Source organism: Anabrus simplex, chromosome 1 (genome assembly GCF_040414725.1).
Source record: "Anabrus simplex isolate iqAnaSimp1 chromosome 1, ASM4041472v1, whole genome shotgun sequence".
In the NCBI taxonomy this organism is placed as follows: Eukaryota; Metazoa; Arthropoda; class Insecta; order Orthoptera; family Tettigoniidae; genus Anabrus; species Anabrus simplex.
Window position 1 is genome coordinate 273,235,653 of NC_090265.1, and position 24,188 is coordinate 273,259,840.

Consider the following 24,188-nt stretch of genomic DNA (forward strand, 5'->3'; position numbering starts at 1 on the left):
TAATCATGAAATTTTACTTGCAAAGCTTGAGATGTATGGTGTCGAGTATCCCTCACTGAACATAATTAAGTCATACTTAAATAACAGATATCAGTTTGTCTCAATTAAAAAGGGTATTCCACTTTTAAGAAAGATACAACTGGTGTGCCACAGGGCTCTGTCCTCGGTCCATTTTTATTCAATCTGGCAGTCAAATGTTTTACCGCAAAATGTCAAATGTCATGCTCTTATATCGTGCACGGACGATACAATGTTAATTACAAAACACCAGAGCATCTCAGGTTTGAATCAGATGTCACAGGAAGCTCTTGCAACTGCAATGCATTGGTTTTCATCCAATAGGCTGTTGTGCAATCAGGATAAAACTCAATTTCTCACACTAGGATTATCCAAAGATATTGAAAGTCAGTCTGTCAAACTTTTGGGATTTCATATTGATGCCAAACTGAACTGGGAAACACACATTGATCATGTTTATAAAAAAATATCACGAGTGGCTTATCTGATATGGAAATTGAGGGATTTAGTTAGCAGTGACTGACTACCTAAGGCATATTTTGGTCTCTTCCAGTCACACATTACTTATGGACTGTTATTATGGGGGCATTCTTCTTTATGTATATAATATTCTTCTAATACAAAAAAAGGTTGTCCGAACAATGTGTACGGCTGGTGCAATTGACCACTGTCAACCTCTCTTCATTAAGCTTAAAATACTGACAATTATAAATTTGTATATTTATATATCTTTGAGATATGTTAAAAACAACATAAATGAATTCAGTACTAGGGGAAACATTCACCTTCATGATACTTGGGCAAAGCAGACATTGACATCCCAATTCAAAGGCTGTCAAAAACTGCTCACCCACATAAAATCAGTTGTTTAAGATTATTTAATAAATTACCACATTCTGCACGGTCCACTCCTGTAAGTAATTTTAAAAGAAAAATGTATGATTGGTTAATAGAAAATCAATTTTATAAAACCTCTGAATTCTTAGAAATGCATAATGTTAATATTAAGTTTTAATAAAAGGTGTACATTCATTTAGCCTTGAGTACTAAATTATTATCAGTTGACGAAGCCTATTTCATTGTACAGGGAGAATAATTTAAGTGTTCAGACTTCTGCTCGCATGCCGTGGGAAGTCCCAAGCGAGCGCCATGTGGCTTCTGTTAACACCGGTGAGATAAGAAGTGTTCACTACCAGCGTGCAGCTGTTTAGCACTCTATCCCTCAGTTCGCTAGAAACTATTGGACTTTTAAGGTGTGTTGTGAGGTTATTATCATGATGGTTAAATACACTATAGCGCAAAGAATATTTATGGTCGAGTGTAATTTGCACAAGAAGAAGAAACCAGTTAAAAGGTGCCTTCGAAAATTCCGTAAACAATTTCCCAGTGCGACAGTACCATAAAAACGTTACGTGCATCAGCTCGTTTACAAGTGGCGTAGTACTGGTTCCGTAAGCAATAAGAAAAAGAAGCGAAGGAGAACAGCTCTCACACAGGAGAGGTTAGAAGATATACAGGCAAAACTCCAGGTCAGTCCACATAAGTCGCTTTGGAGAGTAGCTCAGGAAAGTGGTATTTCACCTTCTTCAGCACATAATGCAACAAAATTGTTACATTTAGGATCTTATCAGACTCATTCAGTCCATAGCATACTGCCTACAGATTTCAATGCAAGAATAAAATTTTGCAATTGGCTAATGAATAGTGTCCACGATGGTATTGTGGATCCGAACTTTCTTTTTATGAGCGATGAAGCCTGGTTTCATTTGAGTGGATATGTCAATTCACAGAACAATAGAATCTGGGATACAGACAACCGGCACATTTTACAGCCGAGACCTCTGCACGACGTAAAGGTGGGTGTGTGGTGCGCCATCAGTGCCCGACGAATTATCGGTCCGATATTTTTTCAGGACACGATTACTTCTGACCGTTATATTCACAACATTCTGGAACCATTTTTTGCTGAACTGACTGAAGAAGAGAAAAGGCACGGCTATTTCCAGCAGGATACTGCAACGGCCCATACGGTGCGTAGCTCTATGCGGCGATTACGGGAAATGTTCCATGATGATCAGATCATCAGTAATGTTTTATGGCCCCCTCGTTCGCCTGATTTAATCACATGTGATTTTTATCTATAGGGAAATCTTAAAGGAAAAGTTTACAGGAATAATCCTCGAACTGCAGAAGAATTAAAAACTGAAATTAGGAACATTGTGCTTTCTATCGATGTCCATAAACTACAAAGTCTGTTTCGAAATCTCATTACAAGATGTGAAGCTTGCTTGCATTGCAGCTGAAGATCACTTTCAGCATCGTCTGTAAATACTGGTGAGTTCAGTTTAATTTCCTAGTTGATTTATTTATTTATTTATTTGTTTGTTTATTACTGGCAAGTTCAGGTTAATTTCCTAGTTGATTTATTTATTTGTTTATTCATTTACTTATTTGCCCAGAGCATCTATGTAGCCGGTGAGTTAAGTTTCGTTTAGTTTCTATAGACGTAATCATGCCGCTTCTTTCAGCCGACTATGCCTTGTCATGGTGGGCACTGCGCTCGCTGTCTCCGCTTCCCAGCGCACCTAATCCTCGGCACTCCGCTCTGAACTTTCAAATTAATCACCCTGAATATGGTCAATGGCAAATAAAGATTCTTGATTCTTGACAAATTTTACTTACTCTCCATGACGTATAAACAACAAGCGGATGACATATCACATCTGGATATTTAACATTTCAGAAAAGAAACAAGTTACAAAAGGGTGATGGATTTGAAGTTATGGGCTAAATGTAAATACGTAATAAATTATTCACAACAACACATATAAGGAAATATTCACACCTTTAAAACCTGAATAAAATGAAATTCACCGGACAAGTTGGCCATGCGGTTAGGGGCGCGCAGCTGTGAGCTTGTATCCAGAAGATAGTAGATTCAAACCCTACTGTCGGCAGCCCTGTTGTGAAAAGGCAATATATTTAAGAAAATAAAAAATTACATGACCTAATTTTATTAGAATCTGAAATAGCACAAATGCCTTCCAAGTCGGATTCCTCTCTCTCTTCTTTCCTCTTTCTCACTGCTGCCTGTAATCTTTCGGATTAATGACAAGATGGTCAACAGTCTTATTGCAGAATCCCTGTTAAGTGAAATAACAATCAAAAAGTTCATCAGACATTACTGAATAGTTAAAAAGGAAGTTGCAGGGGTGAGTAGCTCAGACGGTAGAGCGCAGTTCTTTTGAGCCCAACTTGACAGGTTTAATCCTGCCTCAGTCTGGTGGTACGTGAAGGTGCTCATGTACGTCGGCCTCATGTCAGTAGATTTATTAGCACGTTAAATAACTCCTGCGGGACAAAATTCTGGCACCTCAGTGCCTCCAAAAACCGTACAAATAGTTAATGGGACATACAGGGACATAAAACCCCAACAACATTATTATTATTATTATTATTATTATTACTACCACTACTAAGAAAGTTGATTTAAATCAGACAGTCGATCAACAAATTTCATTTATAAGAACTATCGCATGAAGAAAAGGTTCAGACGAGTAGATGAGCAGATGGAAAACTGTTTAAGATATGGTGGTGGTGGTGGTGTTGTTTGAGTCATCAGTCCATAGACTGGTTTGATGCAGCTCTCCATGCCACCCTATCCTGTGCTAACCTTTTCATTTCTACGTAACTATTGCTTCCTATATCTGCTCTAATCTGCTTGTCATATTCATATCTTGTTCTACCCCTACTGTTCTTATCGCTTACACTTCCTTCAAAAACCAACTGAACAAGTCCTGGGTGTCTTAAGATATGTCCTATTATTCTATCTCTTCTTCTCGTCAAATTTAGCCAAATCGATCTCCTCTCGCCAATTTGATTCAGTATCTCTCCATTCGTGATTTGATCCATCCATCTCACCTTCGGCATTCTTCTGTAACACCCCATTTCTAAAGCTTCTATTTTCTTTCTTTCTGAGCTAGTTATCATCCATGTTTCACTTCCATACAATGCCACACTCCAGATGAAAGTCTTCAGAAACATCTTTCTAATTCCTATACTGTATCAATATTCGAAGTGAGCAAATTTCTTTACTTAAGAAAGCTCTTCCTTGTTTGTGCTAATCTGCATTTTATGTCCTCCTTACTTCTGCCATCATTAGTTATTTTACTATCCAAGTAACAATATTCATCCACTTCCTTTAAGACTTAATTTCCTAATCTAATATTTTCTGCATCACCTGCCTTCGTTCGACTGCACTACATTACTTTTGTTTTGGGCTTGTTTATTTTCATCCAGTACTCCTTACCCAAGACTTCGTTCCATACCATTCAGCAGCTTCTCAAGATCTTCCGCAGTCTCAGATAAAATAACAATATCATCGGCAAATCTCAAGGTCTTGATTTCCTCTCCTTGGATTGTGATTCCCTTTACAAATTCCTATTTGATTTCCTTTACTGCCTGTTCTATGTAAGCACTGAAAAGCAGGGGGGACAAACTGCAGTCTTGCCTCACTCCTTTCTCGATTACTGCTTCTTTTTCAAAGCCCTCGATTCTTATCACTGCAGACTGATTTTTATACAGATTGTAGTTAATTCTTCGTTCTCGGTATCTGCTCCCAATCACCTTCAGAATCTTAAATAGCGTGGTCGAATCAACATTATCGAATGCCAGTTCTAGATCTACGAACACCCTGTACGTGGGCTTGTCCTTCGTAATTCAATCCTCTAAGATCAGACGTAAAGTCAGGATTGCTTCACGTGTTCCTACATTTCTTCTGAAGCCAAATGGATCTTCTCCCAACTCAGCTTCAACTTGTCTTTCCATTCTTCTGTAAATAATTAAGTGTTAACATTTTGCAGGCATGCGATACTAAACTAATGGTGCGGTAGTTTTCACACATGTCAGCACCGGCTTTCTTGGGAACAGGTATAACAACATCCTGCCGAAAATCGGATGGCACTTCTCCTATCTCATACATCTTGCACACTAAATGGAATAACCTTGCCATGCTGATTTCTCCTAAGGCAGTCAATAATTCAGAGGGAATGTCATCAATTCCAGGTGCCTTGTTCCTATTTAGGTCTCTCACAGCTCTACTAAACTCTGACCTCAAAATTGGGTCTCCCATTTCATCAGACTCAACACCCTCTTCTTGTTCCAGAAACAAATTATCTGCATCTTTACCTTTATACAACTGTTGGATACGTTTCTGCCATCTTTCTGCTTTGTTTTCTTTCCCTAGAAGTTGCTTTCTATCTGAGCTCTTAATATTCATATACCTAAGATTTCCTTTCTCCAAAGATTTCCTTGATTTTCCTGTACACAGCATCTACCTTTCCTAGGACCATACAACCTTCTACATCCCTGCACTTCTCCTTCAGCCATTCTTCCTTAGCTACCTTGCACTTTCTGTCCACTTCATTCTTTTATCACCTGTATTCTTTTCTGCCCTCTTCACTTCTAGCATTCTTGTATTTTCGTCGTTCATCAATTAGGTCTAGTATCTCCTGAGTTATCCACTGATTCTTAGTTGATCATTTCTTCCTTCCTAACATTTCTTCAGCATCCCTACTGACTTCATTTTTCATGACTATCCACTTTTCCTCTATTGTGTTTCCCTCAGCCTTTTCATTTAGCCCTTGTGCAACATGTTCCTTGAAACAATCCCCCACACTCTTTTCTTTCAACTTGTCTAGATCCCACCTTTTTGCATTCTTTCCTTTCTTCAATTTCTTCAACTTCAGATGGCATTTCATGAGCAACAAGGTGTGGTCAGAATCCAAGTCTGCTACTGGAAAAGTTTGCCAATCCAACACCTGGTTTCTGAATCTCTGCCTAATCATAACGAAATCTATTTGATACCTTCCAGTGTCTCCAAGTCTCGTCTACGTATACAGCCGCCGTTTGTGGTGTTTGAACCAAGTATTAGCAATGACTAAATTATGATCAGTGCAGAATTCAACCAGCCGACTTCCTCTTTTGTTCCTTTGTCCCAATCCGAATTCTCCTACTGTATTACCTTCTCTTCCTGGGCCTACCACTGCATTCCAGCCTCCCATCACAATTAGATTCTCGTCACCTTTTACATATTGTATTAAATCTTCTACCTCTTCATATATTCTTTTGATTTCCTCATCATCCGCTGAACTAGTAGGCATATAGACCTGCACTATTGTGGTGGGCATTAGTTTGGTGTCTACCTTGACGACAATAATTCTTTCACTATGTTGGTCATAGTAGCTTACCCGCTGCCCTATTTTCTTTTTCATTATTAAACCAACTCCTGCATTTCCCCTGTTTGTTTTTGTGTTGATAATTCGGTAGTTGCTGGACCAAAAATCCTGTTCTTCCTGCCAACGTACTTCACTTATACCAACTACATCTAACTTTAATCTAGTCATCTCCGTTTTAAGATTCTCTAACCTACCACAACGATTCAAACTTCTAACATTCCCCGCTCCGACTCGTAGAATGCCAGTATCCATCTTCCTGATGATCGCCCCCTCTCTTGTAGTCCCCACCTGGAGATCCAAATGGGGGACTAGTTTACCTCCAAGGAAGCCATCATCAGTAAATCATTCATACAGAGAGAGCTGCATGTCCTCGGGAGTTAGTAACGGCTGTAGTTTCCTATTGCTTTCAGCCGTGTAGCTGTATCAACACAGCTAAGCCATGTTGAGTATTATTACACGGCCATATCAGTCAATCATTTAGACTGCCGCCCTTGAAACATCCGAAAGGCTGCTAACCCCCCCTTTCGATGAACCATTCATTAGCCTGGTCTCTCAACAGATACCCATCCGATATGGTTGCACCTGTGGCTCAGCTATCTGTTTCATTGGGACATACAAGCCTGCCCACCGCAGCAAGGTTACATGGTTAAATTAAAATTAAAAAAAAAAAAAAAAAAAAAACAGGCCTCCATATGAATCCAGTATCTCAGTTATTCTCACACCAAATTTAAGCTCAATCCATCCAGCCATTTTTGCCCAGCCTATTGCAAAGAAATGACACAGACAAAAGAGTGAGAGTTATAAAATCGCTACAATTCTATTAGGCATTGTCCCCCACTCCCAAATTACATATTATGAATAACTTGGTAAAAACATTTCTTTGATACTTGTTAATTTTCCTAAAATCCAACAATACTGGATTTAATTCGTAAAATAAATTCTTTAAATGACCATCATCATCATCATCATCACAATAAAAAAGGTTGGTACTTACTCAAAACATCTTCAATCGTGTTACACTGAGATTTCAAAGCTGCTTCTTTTTCAGCACAGAATGAAATATCTTTAAGAAATTCACTGGCCTTTTCCAATATGTTTCTCTGCATTTCTAACTCCTTAGACAAAGATACAACGCAACGCTGAAAAGAGAAAAAGTCAAGTCAAAATATATCTCAATCCATTTCTACATCTTTTAAGTCTCGGCGAATGATACACTGTCTCTATAAATCTCCATTCAGGCCTCTCTGCCTCTTCTACTTTCTTAGCAAACAAACACTGAGTATAATCAATGTCACCTATATACTTCTCTCATCTTACTTCTACAACTCAAGATCCCACTACCTTCCCCCTGATGGTGAGGGCAGTAGAATATGTTCACAGTACCCCCTGCCTGTCATAAAGGGCAACTGAAAGGGGGCCAGTGGCTCTCAGCTTAGGAGCATGGGCTGGCGACCACAGGGCCCTACCTGAGTCTGCTATTGCTTCCACTTATGTGTGTTGGGCTCCTCACTTTCATTTTTTTCTTTGACCTTCCTAATACACTTTTGTTATATTCTGGCCCTTAAATTACTAGGTTTGCCTATCATCTTCACAAGCTTCGTGGTCCTTCCCCTTCGTTTCCTCATACGTTTATTTTTCAAAGTGTTGGACCTCCTCCATTTTCTCTCTGATTAGTGTTATGAGAGGATGGTTATCCAGTAGCACAGTAAAACCTGTATTAAAAGACCACTGCTGGTTCCAACAAAACACGGTATTTCAGAGAAGTTGTTGCCTAATAGAGGTGATTGTTTTTACGCTGATGTACAATATACTGACATCATTAGCAGCGCGTGTGGAATATTCTGGAGACAGTAATATCTAGAATTATGTGAATCTGACAGGTGAAAGTACGATGTCCAATTACGAGACGACATAGACACACACACACACACCGCATGTAAATAATAAAATACCTGTGTTTTAGGAATAAACCCTCTCTTATCTCTTATCTTCTGGTAGTCGTCGAGTGAAGCAGATTTTCGAGAACTAAGTTACGTACTATTCTTCGATATTTTCCACGTGGTTGTGTGTGAGAATACAGTCTAAAATGTTTGTGCCAGTTTCAGCTCTTATCCAGTCTAGAGAGAAGAGGACCTCTACATGTTCGATAATCTTCGCCAGGATGTTTCACCCATCATCCGAAGGAGCAATCTACAGGATTATGGATATCGACTTTACTGTCAACATGAAGAACTAAGATGTAGGCATTATCTAACATGGGGAGATAGCGACTGAAAGCAGATTGCCATATAAGTAGATCACCATGTGAGCAGATTCAGTCATCGACGGAGAGATCCACTTTCATCAGAAATTTAAGTACCATTTTATAATGATTTTTCTGTTCATCTTTCTAGAAATAATACATTACCATACCTGCCAACTTTTAGAAACCAAAAATAGGAAGACTTTTTTTTAATTCTTGGATTTCATCACATATATTCCACCACAGTCTATGTGAAAAAAGGTCAGGATAAAAGGCATACATATCTACAGTTACAATGCGAATTGACCATTAAATTTAAAAACTTCAACTAAGAAAACATAAAAATGGTCACAAAAAATTTACCTAATAACTCTCATTTTTGACACTTACATACGAATAATAATATTTATGTCACACCGACACACGCAACAAAATGCATAATACCGTATTTTCTCGCGTAATTAACGCACATTTTTGAAGAAAAATACAGGCGAAAACTTCGGATGCATAAATTATTCAAGGACTTCAGATCTTTACAAATTATTTACAATTCATTTACTTTTAAAAGATACATCAAATATAATATAAACACAATTGGTTCAACTCATTTGCGGTTATCGTCATTTGGCGTAAAATTCCGACGTGAGATTTTTTCTGAAAAGTCAAATAGGGTACATCAGGAAAGTTGGACAGGTGGGTATGAAGTACCGATACTAGAAAATATTCTTCTCATTACGAGCTGATAATACGACCTGAATGACATACCGGCAAAAAAAGAAAACTGTCCAATACGAGATGGGCCGGGCATCGAAGGAGGGACCCTACTACATTACCCCAAACCGTTCGTATCCAATCTTGTACGAGTGACGTGTCCATCCATCCTTTTTCTTGAATACAGTACAAACGTGGATCACTCGCGGAAATTTAACTTTAAGCATTGTTTTTCATTTTAGAACAATGTAAGGTGCAAGCTTTCTGCCATCAGCTGTTACAGCAAGCATTGCAGTACCAGTACATCATTGTTTCTTGCTTCCGGAGCGCGGACGATAACACTGCATATTCCTTTCTTTTCGATTGTTCGATTTTGTGGCATATGGAAACTGATTGGAGTCTGACCTGCGGTTCCTATAAGGGAGATCAAATATTCCTTCACTTTACGCTTCTCAATCACAAAGCGATGAAAATGGTTGAAATCATTCGTCATTTTTTGGCATAATGTTGTTCTTCGTCGACGAGAAAGTCCATTTCTCTTCATAAAATTAATCAAGCCTCGACTAACTTTCAAATCCGAGACACTGATTCCATGTGCCGCTGCTATTTCTCATTCTTTAAAATACAGCATTTCGTGAGAAACGGCTTACCCAATATTGCGTAACAAAATCATATGTTTGAGCAGATACTCTACTTGTGGAAACTTGCCGCTTTTTGGTCCGCGAAATGCTTTGCGAGACTTGTTGGCCGCTTGAAGTGCACTTCTGTTACCGCGGTAGTGCATGTTTGATTTGGACACTGAATACTTGCTGCCCACTGCTCTATTCCCGTATGTTTCGGCGTAACTGATCACCGCGAGTTTGTATAATGCAGTATTACTCCAATACTGTGGACTGACAATTATGAGATCACAGAATGTCCCGTACCCGAAACACTCGTAAAACTAGTGCAGTGGGATTTCCTGACGGCTAATAACAGCACGTTGCCCTGTGTTTGGAATGCCCGCTTTCGCAATAGGAAGCCTGCTACTTGAGTACTGACATCTCTATTTCGAAACGCATCCGGAGCTGAGTGATGGATGTTCGAAGTTGTGGGTGCGTCAAATACGTGGACATTTCTTTTTCTCCACTTTGGACCCAAAAATATTGGGATGCGTAAATTATGCAAGGGCGTTAATTACGCGAGAAAATACGGTAGTTTCCTTAAACAGACGGTAAAATAAACGGAAATTTATAGGTATCTCTGAACACTTGGAGATGACGTTTGTTATATTTTTTGGCTATAACGAGAAAAAAAATGCCAGAAACTGTCACCGACACAACACCCTTGAAAACATTCAACTCATTAAAATTATGCACTTAAATACGCGAAACTACCACATACAAAACAATTCAATATGTCCCATTCATTATTAACATGCGACTTTGACAGAGGGGGAAAGCACAGAAATGCAAGGGGGAAAAAGTGGCCTACAACTCCAACGAAACTACGCACAGAAACGATGTTAACAGCGCGCGAACAACACAATAACAAACTCATTCTTTCGTCCCGATTAACTGAGTCGTTAGCGCGCGCTAGCATCTTGCTTGCAGGACGATCGCCGCCCCGAATCCCCAGCTGTATCAAGCGCACACGCTGCTGTGGTGAGCGGGAAACACGATACACGAAGGCGCCGGACGAAACACTCACGAAATAAAGTATCAAATAAATAACTTGAAAATGAGGTTTCGTAAATTACATAAGCGCGTAAGAATTTATCCTTTATCCTAGGGGAAGAGTATTGGCCGTACTAGAGGTTATTTTAGACAAAAATCGGAAGAAGTAAAAATAAATCGGAAAATCGGAAGACGAGTTAAAAACCGGAAAGTTTCCGGGTAAATCGGAAGGGTTGGCAGGTATGCATTACTTATTCATTAATAGCAGTATTTCTATTAGATTATAAATTTCTGACAATATTTCCATTCTTCCTTCCTGTGGGTAATGATAGTGTTGTTACGTTGTGAGAGTATGATTTGTTGGACTCTATTAGTGTAGTTAGACTGTGTGTGTCTTCTAATATGATTCTGAATGTCCCTCCGACAGCTTGGAGTGCTATTTAAAAATCATGGACCTTAATGATAAAAGATTATTGTTTTTGAGAATATTTTCAAATGTTTGAACTCGTGTGGGACAAAATTACGTCACATTTAACATGTTGAATTTCAGAGTAAATTTCATCTCACTTATTTTCTTTGGATGTTATGCAGGTTGGTGTCATCAAATTCAGTGTCAAATTCAGATTTTTGTGAAATAGATATCCAACACTATTAATAATAATAATAATAATAATAATAATAATAATAATAATAATAATAATAATAATAATAATAATAATATCGTAGATCAGGTTAAACTAAAAGTTAATGGTCATGAGTTATGTTACTTGTTCTTATTGTGTAATGTTTGATGTGTGCTCTATTAAGTGGAATATGAGCCTGGAATACGACAGAATCCCGAAGGATTAATTATATAGTTTATTTGGGAAGTATGTGTCTAGTGAACCATGTCTTCTGCAAATTTTGGAGCACGTGTTAAATGATGTGAGTAAGGTTTAAAAGTAGTAATAATTTTATCGTGACTCATGAACCACAGGTTCAAGGGTGTTAATGTTTAACCTATATTTATGTGCGGGTTAGTTGTCAACAATTCTTCCGAATATTGAACCGCTGATATTCTTGATGATCAACGTTGTGAGAACTCTGTTATTTCTGAATAAGTGATTGCCCATATTTAATCACATTTCTGTGAGGGTCATGAGTGATATTTACCCGCTACCGTCATCTTAAAATTCCATGAGTAAGGGTCGGTTCTACCATCTGCTGGTAAAGTGGCTGCCAGCTGCCCGGAAGGTAAACTACCTGGGGGGTGTAAATCAGCTGGTACATTGCCTTGCGTGCAACCACCTCCCCGCAAAAGCTGGGTAGCTACCCGGAGCTAGACACCGATATACGGAGTTGGCTAAACTGATTTTCAGCGACTTCTCGCTTTCGAGTGTGGTGCTATCTGTCGTCAGATGTATGAAGCTCATTTCGATTGTCTTACTTTCCTGTGCTTGCATCTGTTGATTATCATCAGAAAGCCTAATAACGGGAGTCTTAAGAGTTATGGACAATGATTTATGTCAAGCTTTTGTGATTTTAATCTATGAGCTTCAAAATCAATACCTAATTGGGAATTAAATCTTGAGATTACATTTTCCTACGCCAGTTATAACCTGTCATATAAGGCAGGCTTTTGGAAAGTATTCTCGTAGTAGATTGGTCAAGTCGCTCGCTCCGTAATAGAAGGTACGCAGGTTTTAATCGTCTTTCTAATTTACATTAAAAATTTATTTTCGTTCCTTACTGTTTATGTTACCTCTTTTCACACGCTTCCATATACGTATATACGCCCACATCTTCCTTACGGACTTATTGCCTTTGAGCATTCTATCTGCAGGCAACTGTGAATTGATTAAGTATCTCCACGATGCTCTATTTGCAACTAGCTCTGTGACCTCGTTTAGTTCCACTTGCTTCCATTTACTGATAATGCATTTCATTCTAATGTTTAACTTTATGAAGATAAAGTTGGAAGGTACTGTTAAAGAACTAATCGGGGTAAATATCCATCATAGGAAGAGGAATTCAGGAATGGAATAGTTTCCAATTTCTTCGAAATCATTTACAAGAAGACTATGTAAACAACTGATAGGGAATCTGTTACCTGGGCGACAGTCCTATATGCTACTGTATATTAATCGTAACATCACTTTCTATAAGTAGCACACATAAAAAGCATTTTCCTAGTAGACATAATATTGTGATTAAACATTTCAATGAAATATGTTATTAACAAAAGAATGTATGTAAAGAGTCATACAGATTAATACAACCCTATAATGAAAATAAAATAGATTCATCATAATGAAGACTCAAACCTGGTAACTGAGCGCGTTAGCCATTACACTTATTTAAAGTCTATCAGGTTCCACCTTTTCAATACTAATACAATGTTGTTTGATGATATTTACAACATTATTTATTCACATTTTATAAATCAGCTGATGATGGTGACATAATAGAGCACCAAAACATGTACTGTAATAAATAATGTTGTAAATATCATCAAACAACATTGTATTAGTATTGAAAAGGTGGAACCTGATAGACTTTAAATAATTGTGATCTCAGTTCAATACGGACAAATAAGATGAAGTTCCTTACGTTTAGCCATTACACTTCGTGAAAACTTGGGGTAAGTGGGATACATAGTTCTAAGTTATACCTGGTGTCTGAAAACTGGAAAAGTAGAAAATTAAATCCCATTTGAAATTATTTCCAAATAGGTTTTGATTTTATATCCCTTTAGAGTTTCTTTCTGAAAGCTTGACGCATAAAATGTGTTCCCTACGCTATCAATGCGAGAGGCTGATGTGACTGTTGCAACTGAAAGGAAGCATTAATGTTCAAAATCCTGCAATACAATATTGATCGCTGTTACAGTATAATGCATTTTTTCAGTATACTAAGCTAATTTGAGTTGTATGTCTCCAGAAATACAGCTAATAATGTTCAGCTCTCAAAACTTGCCCGGCAGGTAAAGTCTTATCGGGCCCTGGAAGTGGCTGATAAATTGCGCGCCGGGTAACGAGGATTTTTGCTGCCAATAGTGCTACCTAGGAGTGGTCGAACGGAAACATCCTTTTACGCGGAGGGCAAGTTACTTTACCAGTAGGTGGTAGAACTGGCCCTAAGAGAATAAAAATCAGAACTTAATTATAAATTCCAGAATCCGATTGTAATATATGTAAATAATAACCGTGTATCATTTCTGTGATTGAAGAGTGAGTGTAATAGTTAATTATAATTTTCCTGTGGTTTATTGAAATGTGGTTCTGACCTGGCCACATGTTCACCACATTGGGCCCAGGTTATTTCGGGCGTTGTTTGTGATGATTTATTTATTTTTTTGCTATTGGCTTTACGTTGCGCCAACACAGATAGGTCTTACGGCGACGATGGGACAGGAAAGGGCTAGGGCTGGGAAAGAAACAGCCGTGGCCTTAAGGTACAGCCCCAGCATTTGCCTGGTGTGAAAATGGGAAACCACGGAAAACCATCTTCAGGGCTGCCGACAGTGGGGTTCGAGCCCTCTATCTCCTGAATACTGGATACTGGCCGCACTTAAGTGACTGCAGCTATCAAGCTCGGTAATGATTTATTTTAAGATGGTTAAAACCTTTAGTAAGTTTTATTTAAAATGTATGTAAAAGTAACATTAAGGTACCAGCCAAAAATTAATAAGTGCATAACATTTCAATCGTATGGCCAAGCCCAAAATTTGTAAAGATGGTTAATTTCATTTTTTTGAGGTGTCAGATAATGTGAATTGATTAATGTCGCATATTATTCAGAGCAATTTTGAAGGAGTTTCGTGGAAATAACAATTCTTGTGAATGTATTTAATGGTGATAAAGACTTGAATAGACAAGCTTCAGTAAATTTATTTAATAAAATATTTCAAAAGCATAGTTCAGTGGAACTCACGCTAGATAAATGTAATAATGTTAATGGAATTTATCCACGAGGAGGACGACAATGTTATAATATTTCTGATAGTATTTGTGAAAGTTAATGATGCACAATTAATTAATTTCTTCATAAAATGTAAACTTTCTATGTGAAATGTAGATACTATCACGATAGCATATGATAGTATTCGACAGCTTAGGACAGTCTAGATAATTTACGAGCCATGGAAAGAGTATTGCTATTTAATGTTCTTGTAATTTGTTAATAATCCAACCATTATTAAGAGGAGATTCTCCCAGCATAATTGTATTTCTTTATTCAAGCCAGATGTGGGCTAATGGATATTTATTGTCTATTTCAGTTAAATTCAAGCTTCGGTATGAGTGGAGAACGAAGGTGTAACATATCAGACAACTTGTGGAGAAGAATTTTGAACAAAATCCATCAAGATTTAATTATTAATTTTGTTAAATTGGTGTTTTTTAAGTGCTAGTTCTAATAAATGTCAAACCTGTTGTTTTACATTATTTTTTTATTGTCATCAGTCCTTGTATCTTACCTGTCCCTTAAAAACAAGCAAGGCCCGACAGAGAACTGTCCACGACTGGGACTTTCGCTCTCCGGCTGAGCCGACCGGGAATAAAGGGGGCAATACCTAGATGAAACTGAACAATTACTAACTTCTAAAGCAATTATTTCAATATTGCTATGATCCATAATAGAGTTATAATCATAAAAATCGGCGAGTTGATTTTAATAATAATAATAATAATAATAATAATAATAATAATAATAATAATAATAATAATAATAATAATACGACAGTTCTGGGGAACAAGACACGAAGAACATAATCTTGACAACAGACTCTCAGTGCACATAAATAATTCTGAAGATATGGCGGACATAGTAAATAAATTTAGCACTGCCCGAATGAAAGCTTGTATGCAGGCTTTTAAAGTTAGTAGACCATCTGACAAAACTACCAGCTCAAAACACAGAACAGTGCTTTGGTGGAATGAAGAACTTATGATAATGCGGAAGAAAGTAAATGCATTTAGAAGAAAATTCCAGAAAATGTTAAATAACAATGACCTCCGAGATCAGCGCAACACTGAATACTTTGCTGAAAAAACTAAATACCAAACAAAAATCAGAAATGCAAAAATACTGTCATGGAAAGAATACTGTAGTAATATATCTTCAAATCCTTGGGACATAGTCTATAAATTAGCATCAGGTAAATTTAAGAACACTCAAATTGTATCAACTCTTATGAACAATGAAGGTCACTACACAAGAGATTTATAGGAAACAATGCAGTGCATATTAAACCATCTCATTCAAAAAGATGTTGAAATGGAAGATACTGTTCAGCAAAAGCAAATAAGGAAGGAAGTAGAGGAACCAATAGACACTCCGGACGACTGGGAATTTACAGAAGAAATAAAATCTGCAATCACAGATATAGGTCTTAAAAAGACTCCAGGTGAAAACGGAATCACTATCAAAATATTATGGTGGGCGTATGAGAGTATCCCTAAAACTATGACATCACTATATAATAGTTGTTGAAGAATGCTTGTTTCCCAAAGCGATGGAAAAATGCAAGAATCATACCGATCAGAAAACCAGGGAAAGATAAGTTTCAGGATCCATCCAAATTCCGACCAATAAGCCTGCTAAATATGGTGGGCAAAGTACTAGAGAAACTTCTAATAAATGGAATTAATCACTACCTCTATACCTGTAAATTACTGAACGAAAATCAATATGGCTTCACAACTCCAAAGTGTACTACTGATGCAGCTTTGGCACTTAAGGAATTTATAACCGAGGCGTTCAAAATGGTCAAATTACCATTATTGTTAGTCTTGATGTAAAAGGAGCTTCTGACTCTGCATGGTGGCCATGTGTCCTAAAGGCCCTAAAAGATTTTAAATACCCAAGAAATTTGTACTACCTCACTAAGAGCTACTTCAAAGATAGAACGGTGTTCATGAATTCCAATAGTATCCAAGTTGAAACAATAGTTAATAAAGGATGTCCTCAAGGTTCATGTTGTGGATCGGGGTACTGGAATGTACAGTATAATGCACTGCTTAGTTTGGAATAAGGGAAAAACACCAAAGCTATAGCATTTACTGATGACCTTATAATTGCAGTCAGGGCTGAAGCTGAAATTGAAGCAGAAAATATTGTGAATATGGAATTACGGAAAGTTACTAAGTGGTCAGCAGACAACAAAACCCGTAATATCAAGAAGAAGAAAAGCAAAGAAGACAATTGACATCTTTATGAATTGGAAACATCTTGAACAAGTAGACAAGATGGAATATCTATTTATTTATTTATTTATTTATTTATTTATTTATTTATTTATTCAGGATCAGAAACAGCATAACTCCAAATTACAAAGATCCGAGCTATGTACAGTAGATGAAAATGAAAAAAGAAAAATATATATATATATATATTTACAAAGAATATTGTAAAAACGGTACAATCATAAATAATACATATTTACATAAACAACGATATTAACAAAGAAAAATACATTTACAGTAAATACAGGAGCAGAACTGGAAAGAACAAGAAGGAAAGTTAAGTTATATTAGAAATATCATGACAGAAGGAAGGAAACGTTAAGATGTCTAGGTTCTTGTTGATAGATAATGTATTAAACACTGCTGGAATACGTAAAGAAAGGGACCTTTGGGTGAGAGAAAGTCGGGAGTAAGGAATATGGAATAGGGTCTTCATTCTGGTACTACGGGATGGGACGTGGAGGGGGAATAAGGAAGCTAAATCTGGAGACCTAAATAGACTATCAGCTGCTTTAGGTCGGCTACTCTCCTCCGAGCAGAAAGAGTCTTGAGGTTCAGTTTCCCAAGCACTTGGATAGTGCTTAGGTTCCGACATGCAGGGACCCTGGCTCTGACGATAGCACAGAAAAAAGATTGTACACGGTCAAGGTGGCAAAGGTTTGAAGAAGCAGAAATGGACCAGACTGGAGAGGCATATGCAACAACAGGTAAGATACAGGAAACGTAGAATGCTCAGAGGGCATTTATGTCTGTGATGTCAGAAAACCTGTAGAGTAAACCGAGGAGTGACATAGCACGTTAGGTAACCCTGTTTATGTGCGAGACAAACAACAATTTACTGTCAAAATGCATTCCTAAGTCTTTTTAATTGTCATCAAGAGCAATTGGTTGGTTCAGTAGGTGATATTCTTGTAGAACAGGGGATTTACGAAGTGTGAACAAAATGGTGGAACACTTGGAGGGATGAGGTTTAAGACGCCATGTAGTACACCAACCTGACAGTGAATCAAGAGCATTTTGCAATTGGATTGTATCTGTAGGAGAATCGATCTGCTTGAAGATTTTACAATCATCTGCAAAGAGAAGGATTTCACATGAATTGTGGGAAACAGTATCAATAAGGTCATCAATAAACAGGGCAAAAAGAAGTGGACCTAGGACACTACCCTGCGGGACACCAGAGAGGGTGGTGGTGGGAGAAGACCTGCATCCATCAAGGACCACGCGCTGTAGTCTCTCGCTCAGAAAGCTATTAATTAGAGCTAGGAGTCTCCCATGAACGTTAAACCGTTCAGAAAGTTTGTGTGCAAGAAGCGTGTGATCCACGGTATTGAAGGCCTTCGCGATGTCGATATAGCATACATCAAGTTGAGAGCCCGCGTGGATGGCAGACGTGGCATGATGGAGGAGGATAGCCAAGTTAGTTACGCAGGAGCTTCCAGGAAGGAAACCATGCTGCTGAGGGGATATATATGGAATTGTAAACGCAAGCAAATGCTGATGGATGATACTTTCACAAATGATTGATAAAGCAGGTAATATAGAGACCGGGCGATAATTTGCGATATCCGACCTCTGTCCACCTTTAAGAACGGGTGTGATATACGCAAGTTTCCAGGAGCTCGGAAAGTAGCCGACTGAGAAGCACCGATTGAATATCACACTAATAGGGTATGAAAGACTTACTGCTGTATTCCTACGGAAGATAGGACTGAGACCATCACGACCAATGGGTTTATTTTCTGACAAAAACGAAAGTAGGGAGTACACTTCAGATTCAGTGGTAGAAATATTACTGAGGCTATGGGAAGTAACAGGTTTGATTTTAGGAAACTTAGCATACTGCACAAGTTTAACAAAATTAGAAGTAAAATATTCATTGAATAATTCAGGTCTATCTGCTCCACTGGCTACAGAATGGTCCCAGGTTACCACTTCCGGTATTCGTTTGTTGTCTCTTCTGTTATTTATAAGTAACCAGATCCTTTTACTGTTGTGTCTTACTTCAAGGCAGGCTCCGTTAATATATTCTGAGTAATTCCGCCTTAATAAATACTTGTGGTGTTTGCGAAGGTCAGAGAATATTTTATAATTTCTCTCGGAGGGTGCATTCTTCCATTGTCTCCAGGCTACCGATTTTTTTAGTTCAGCACTTTTAGTATCACTCTTCTTCCATGGGGGGGGGGGGGGGGGAATTTCCTGGACATCGAATGAGTAGGAATGAGGTCACAGATCACAGCAAGCGTCCAATCATAAAATAAGTCTACCGCATCTTGAACTTCACCCACTTGCAACAAATGCCATGGTAAAAGGGACACGGTACGATTCACAGTCTGCCAGTCAACACTACGCCACACAGGCGCAGAGCTCCGAAGGACAGGTTGATGACATCTCGAAGCACGGGGAGGGTGAAAGTTGCTTCAACGGACTTGTGGTTGGAGTTTAAAATATTTCGTCCCACAGAAACAGATGAAGGCTCGTTATAGGAAACCAGGTAGTCAAGAAGACTATTTCCGCAGGTGTTTTCCAAGACATGCTGTTTGAAGTTCAGTCCAGTAATATAGTGGTCCGAATACCATTTGTCTAGGCTATTAGAAGGCTGACCTAATGAAGGGGAAATCTGACCTAATGAAGGGGAAATCCAGGAGACAGACAGATTAAAGTCTCCTAGTATAACAATGTTATCTTTGGAATGAACGGCTTTAAGCACAGAGGAAAGAAAAGCTTCAAAGTAGTTGAGATAGGAAAGAGGTGGTCTATAGAAACATGCAAATAGATATTTTATGTTATGAAATCTAACTTCAACTCGAACAGCTTCATAGTCATTCATCAGGTCGGAGCATAGGGTCGCATGCCATTTAGATTTGACAGCGATTAAAACACCCCCTCCCCGGGATCCAGTTCTACGATCGGCCCTGAATAAGGAAAACTCTTTAGAGAGTGGGATTTAAGAGTCTAACACAAAATCCGCCAACCAAGTTTCACTTAAGGCGATAACGTCAAAAGCAGCTAATTCTTGAACATGAAGTTCACAGTCTGTAATCTTATTTTTTATGGGCCTGATATTTTGATAGTACACAGAGAACTCATTATTCGTTGTCGGCCCAGGGTTAATTTGCCCATCACCAGACAGGAGTAACAGTGTTAGTAAGAAACTTAACAGGGAACGGCGCGCATGACAGCGTAATTTCAACGAATCGTGGGTTGATGCTGGGACCGTAAGAAAACAAGACAGGTTAGCCATCGGTAAGGAAGGAAAATAAAACTTACGATCCGAAGTTAACCAGTCTCCTGCCTGTGATAGGGCAAGGGAAGTTTCCACGTTGCATTGCGTACCTGCAAGCGGATCACTCGCAACAGCAGTTGAAGAAGCCGGCTCCGTAGTGTGCATAAGCATGTCACAGTCCGACCACGTGGCGCACAAACACAATCTCATTGATTTCACCATTATATCGTCACAGATTGCCAACTCACTACACTCCACATCACCACTAAATTTCTTGGAAGAAATTCTAACACAATTCGAGACAGCAAATCCTTGATTAACCACACATATTACTAAAGTAGTACAGAGGATACCCACACTGAGACAATCACTAGACTCTCGCTTTAAGTTCAATGACCACATCAAGTCAGTGAAAAATGTATTAAATTAATAAACGCTTTATCAAAATCGGCAAGAATAGGATGGGATCTAAAACACCAGGTTTTGGAAATAATATATAAAAGGAGCAATATTACCAATGCTGATATATGCTGCACCGATCTGGATAGAATCCCTAGTAAATAAATGTAATCTGATTAAATACGTGAGAGTGCAAATACTTATTCTATCGAGAATAGCAAGATCGTATCGCACTGTATCTCATGAGGCACAGTGCATCATCACAGGAATTATTCCTATATATATCAAGGCAAGAGAGGCTGTTACTCTATACAATATCAAATCAGGCAAAACAACTATGAATTATGTCACTGATCACCCAGAAAAACCTATGAGATGGCTCCACCCAGCAAAGTTTCCTGGTACCGAAGACCCAAGAATATCATTAAATGAATATATCCCATGGAAAACTTACACAGATGGAAGCAAAAGTGAAGGAGTGGGAGCTGGCATAGCAATATACAGATCTCATGAATTAATAGACCAATTGAAATTTAAACTGCAAGACAACTGTTTGAATAATCAGGCGGAGCAATTAGCCATATTAAAATCTCTGGAATTCTTAGTAACTACTAGGGCAGAGGATGACGAAGATAAGAAAGCAATTATTTACACAGATAATAGGATAGCAATTGACACAATTGCGGACTTCAGAAATCATAACCAACTGATTGAGAATATAAGAAAGACTACAGGTACTCTAAAAAGAAATAATTGGAGAATGAAATTTGAATGGGTTAAGGCACATATAGTTATTGAAGGCAATGAACTGGCTGATAAAATTGCAAAGGAGGCTGCAAAATTAAGTGAAATCTGTTTCGATAGAATACCCATCCCTACATTAAAGAAAAATCTCAGAGAAGAATCAATTCATGAATGGCAGCAAAAATGGGAACAAACATCAAAAGGGAAATCCAAATTTGATATAGGGTAAAGGGGGCTAAGAGTATGCACTATACACAAAATCACTTATAAATTTTTAATGTTTGGAATAATAATCATGTACATTTGACTTAATATAAATTGTCTATCAGCCTACATATTTACAGTATCAAAGTGTTATTAACATGGCACAAAAATAATGAAATATGTATTTGCGTACTCTTGGCAGAACTGTCGGGTAAGAGTACGCGATGAATTCGTCTAAGAGTTCGCACTTAAGAAATCATCTAAGCGCAACGATCACACACGAAAGCATCGATCCCTTCATAACCAGAGCATTCCTCATGCCACCACTGATCACAAATACAACATTTGATCCATTCCTCGGCGAAATTTTCACCACAGTTTCTTCTTCCTCTCTCGATGTAATTCGCTTTTCATTACCCTCTGCTGTTCCTGATGTTGACTGTTGAGAACTTGCTGGTTTATCGGTGCTACTTTGCTTTAAATATTTCAGAGTTCTTTTTGTTTTTATCCGACTCTTTTCCGTTGCTGCAGTTAATTTTGTCTCGAGCTGTTTCTTGTAGGGCGAATCAGAAAGAATTTCAGACCTTAGACCTAAACCTCTTATTTTCTCTGTCGACTCGTCCACTCGTTTGGGCATGGGGTATAAAGGCCGCACAATGACCCGCTCTGTGAATTCTTCAGAGTTTTGACGAGCAGGAACTGTAGTGGTGTTGTCTGAGTTTGAACAGAAATTCTATATAGTGAGCTATGTGGTGGATAATTCGACTGATGAGGTGCAGTCCCGGGCTGTTTTGATGTAACATTTTGTGACGAAGTCTCACTTTCTCCCGAGGTCACACACTGTGCTGGAATCTCTGTCACTGTGGCTGGATGGTAATCAATGTCTGTAAAAATATCTGGATTGTAGAGGAAAATTCCAGTGCAAGCAAAAGATTTCTCAGCCAGAGGAACTGTTGCAACTTTACTGTACGCTCTTCTGAAGAGACTGGTTATGACAGTCTTGCGTATAGGTGTCCCAGGATTGGCTACCATGTGTTTGTCTACTTCATCTGCATAAGCAGATTTTAAGGGCCCAAAGAAACACCTATCCAAAGGTTGAAGCTTATGAGTGGTGTGTGGAGGAATCGAAAGCTGTGTTATAGTGTTCATTCTACAGAATTCCACTGCTTGTAGTGAGCAATGAGAACTGTGATTGTCAAGGATCAAAAGCATCGGGTCGTCATTTGACGCCTTAACATGTTGGAAATGTGGAAGCCAGTTATTAGCAAACAGATCAGCATCCATATAGCCTGTATCTGACATTAGGGTGAGTGAAAGAGGTAGTGCTTCAATCGTTTCCTTCCCTAAACAAGGCGAGCATCAAAGAGTACGCACGACGAGCGTGTAAGAGTTCGCACGTACGCTTGGGCTTCCAACCAGTGCGCACTCTTGGCCACTTTGCAACAGTTTTAAATAATCATCACTAGATCGCACCACTTGTCAGACAAGCAGACAGCATGCATACGATCAGCGAGGCTATAGAGTGCACTATATGATGGACTGAAATTACCCCTGATATGTGTTAAAAATGAATGCTAGTTAAGTAAGGAACCAAGAAAAAAGTTTATCAGAATGTACTAATATGATATTTACCTGTAGAAATCAAACCACTCGAGGTAAAACCACAAACTTTTGGGATACAGTCACGATCGCTAATAACTTCACTGCACGACCGCCAAAACAGAACTGCAGTGTTCCCAACTACATGAAACAACTATGCGTACTCTTAGACGCTGCGAACTATTAGCCCCCTTTACCCTACTGTTGAAATTTTGATAGAAAACGCCATCTATATATATAAAATAAGAGTTTTGTCTGTACATTGCTCAGAACTTGAAAAGAATGGTATTTCTGTATCGGTCATGTCCATAGTAACAAGGAAATGCACTTTTTACTTTTCCGTGATTTCTGTCTGTCTGTCTGTCTGTCTGTATGTATGTATGTATGTACGCGCATCACGAGAAAACGGCTGAAGAGAATTTAATGAAAATCAGTACGTGAAGTCGGGGGATGAGCCACTATAATCTAGGATATAAATCATTTAACTCATGCTGAGTGAAATGGTAGTTTAGGGGAAGGCCTAAAATTGAATTCTCAAATATGTATACTATTTGTGGTCCTACCGATAAATACCACAAAACTAAAGTTATATAGAATTAAATTTCCATCATTTATGCCATACGTTGTTACCATACCGGCTTTGATAACACAGGTATTAATGAATTTGTATTTTTGTTGCCAAGTCCATATCAACGCCGAGCCACGAGAAAATGGGTTATGAGAATTTAATGAAAGTCGGTATATCGAGTCGGGGAATAAGAAACTACAGTCTAATTTATAAACAATTTTATTCGTCCTGTATGAAACTGTAGTTGAGGGGAAGGCGCCTAAAATGTAACTTTTAAATTCCTATGTTATTGGTCCTATCGAAAGTACCACATAACAAAAGTTACAGAAAATACAATTTCCGACCATTTGTGTTTGAATCAA

General features: G+C 38.3%; 1 protein-coding gene and 1 pseudogene across 2 annotated transcripts in view; both read right to left on the minus strand.

Moving 5' to 3' along the window:
* Positions 1–24,188, minus strand: part of LOC136886804 (uncharacterized) — a 225,199-nt gene that overhangs the window by 115,237 nt on the left and 85,774 nt on the right. For both annotated transcript variants that reach the window (XM_067159633.2, XM_067159623.2), the window contains exon 3: positions 7,249–7,393. In XM_067159633.2, the coding sequence (XP_067015734.2) occupies positions 7,249–7,393 (145 nt within the window). The remainder of the gene's footprint in view (positions 1–7,248; positions 7,394–24,188) is intronic.
* Positions 5,706–6,422, minus strand: LOC136864889 (craniofacial development protein 2-like; annotated as a pseudogene).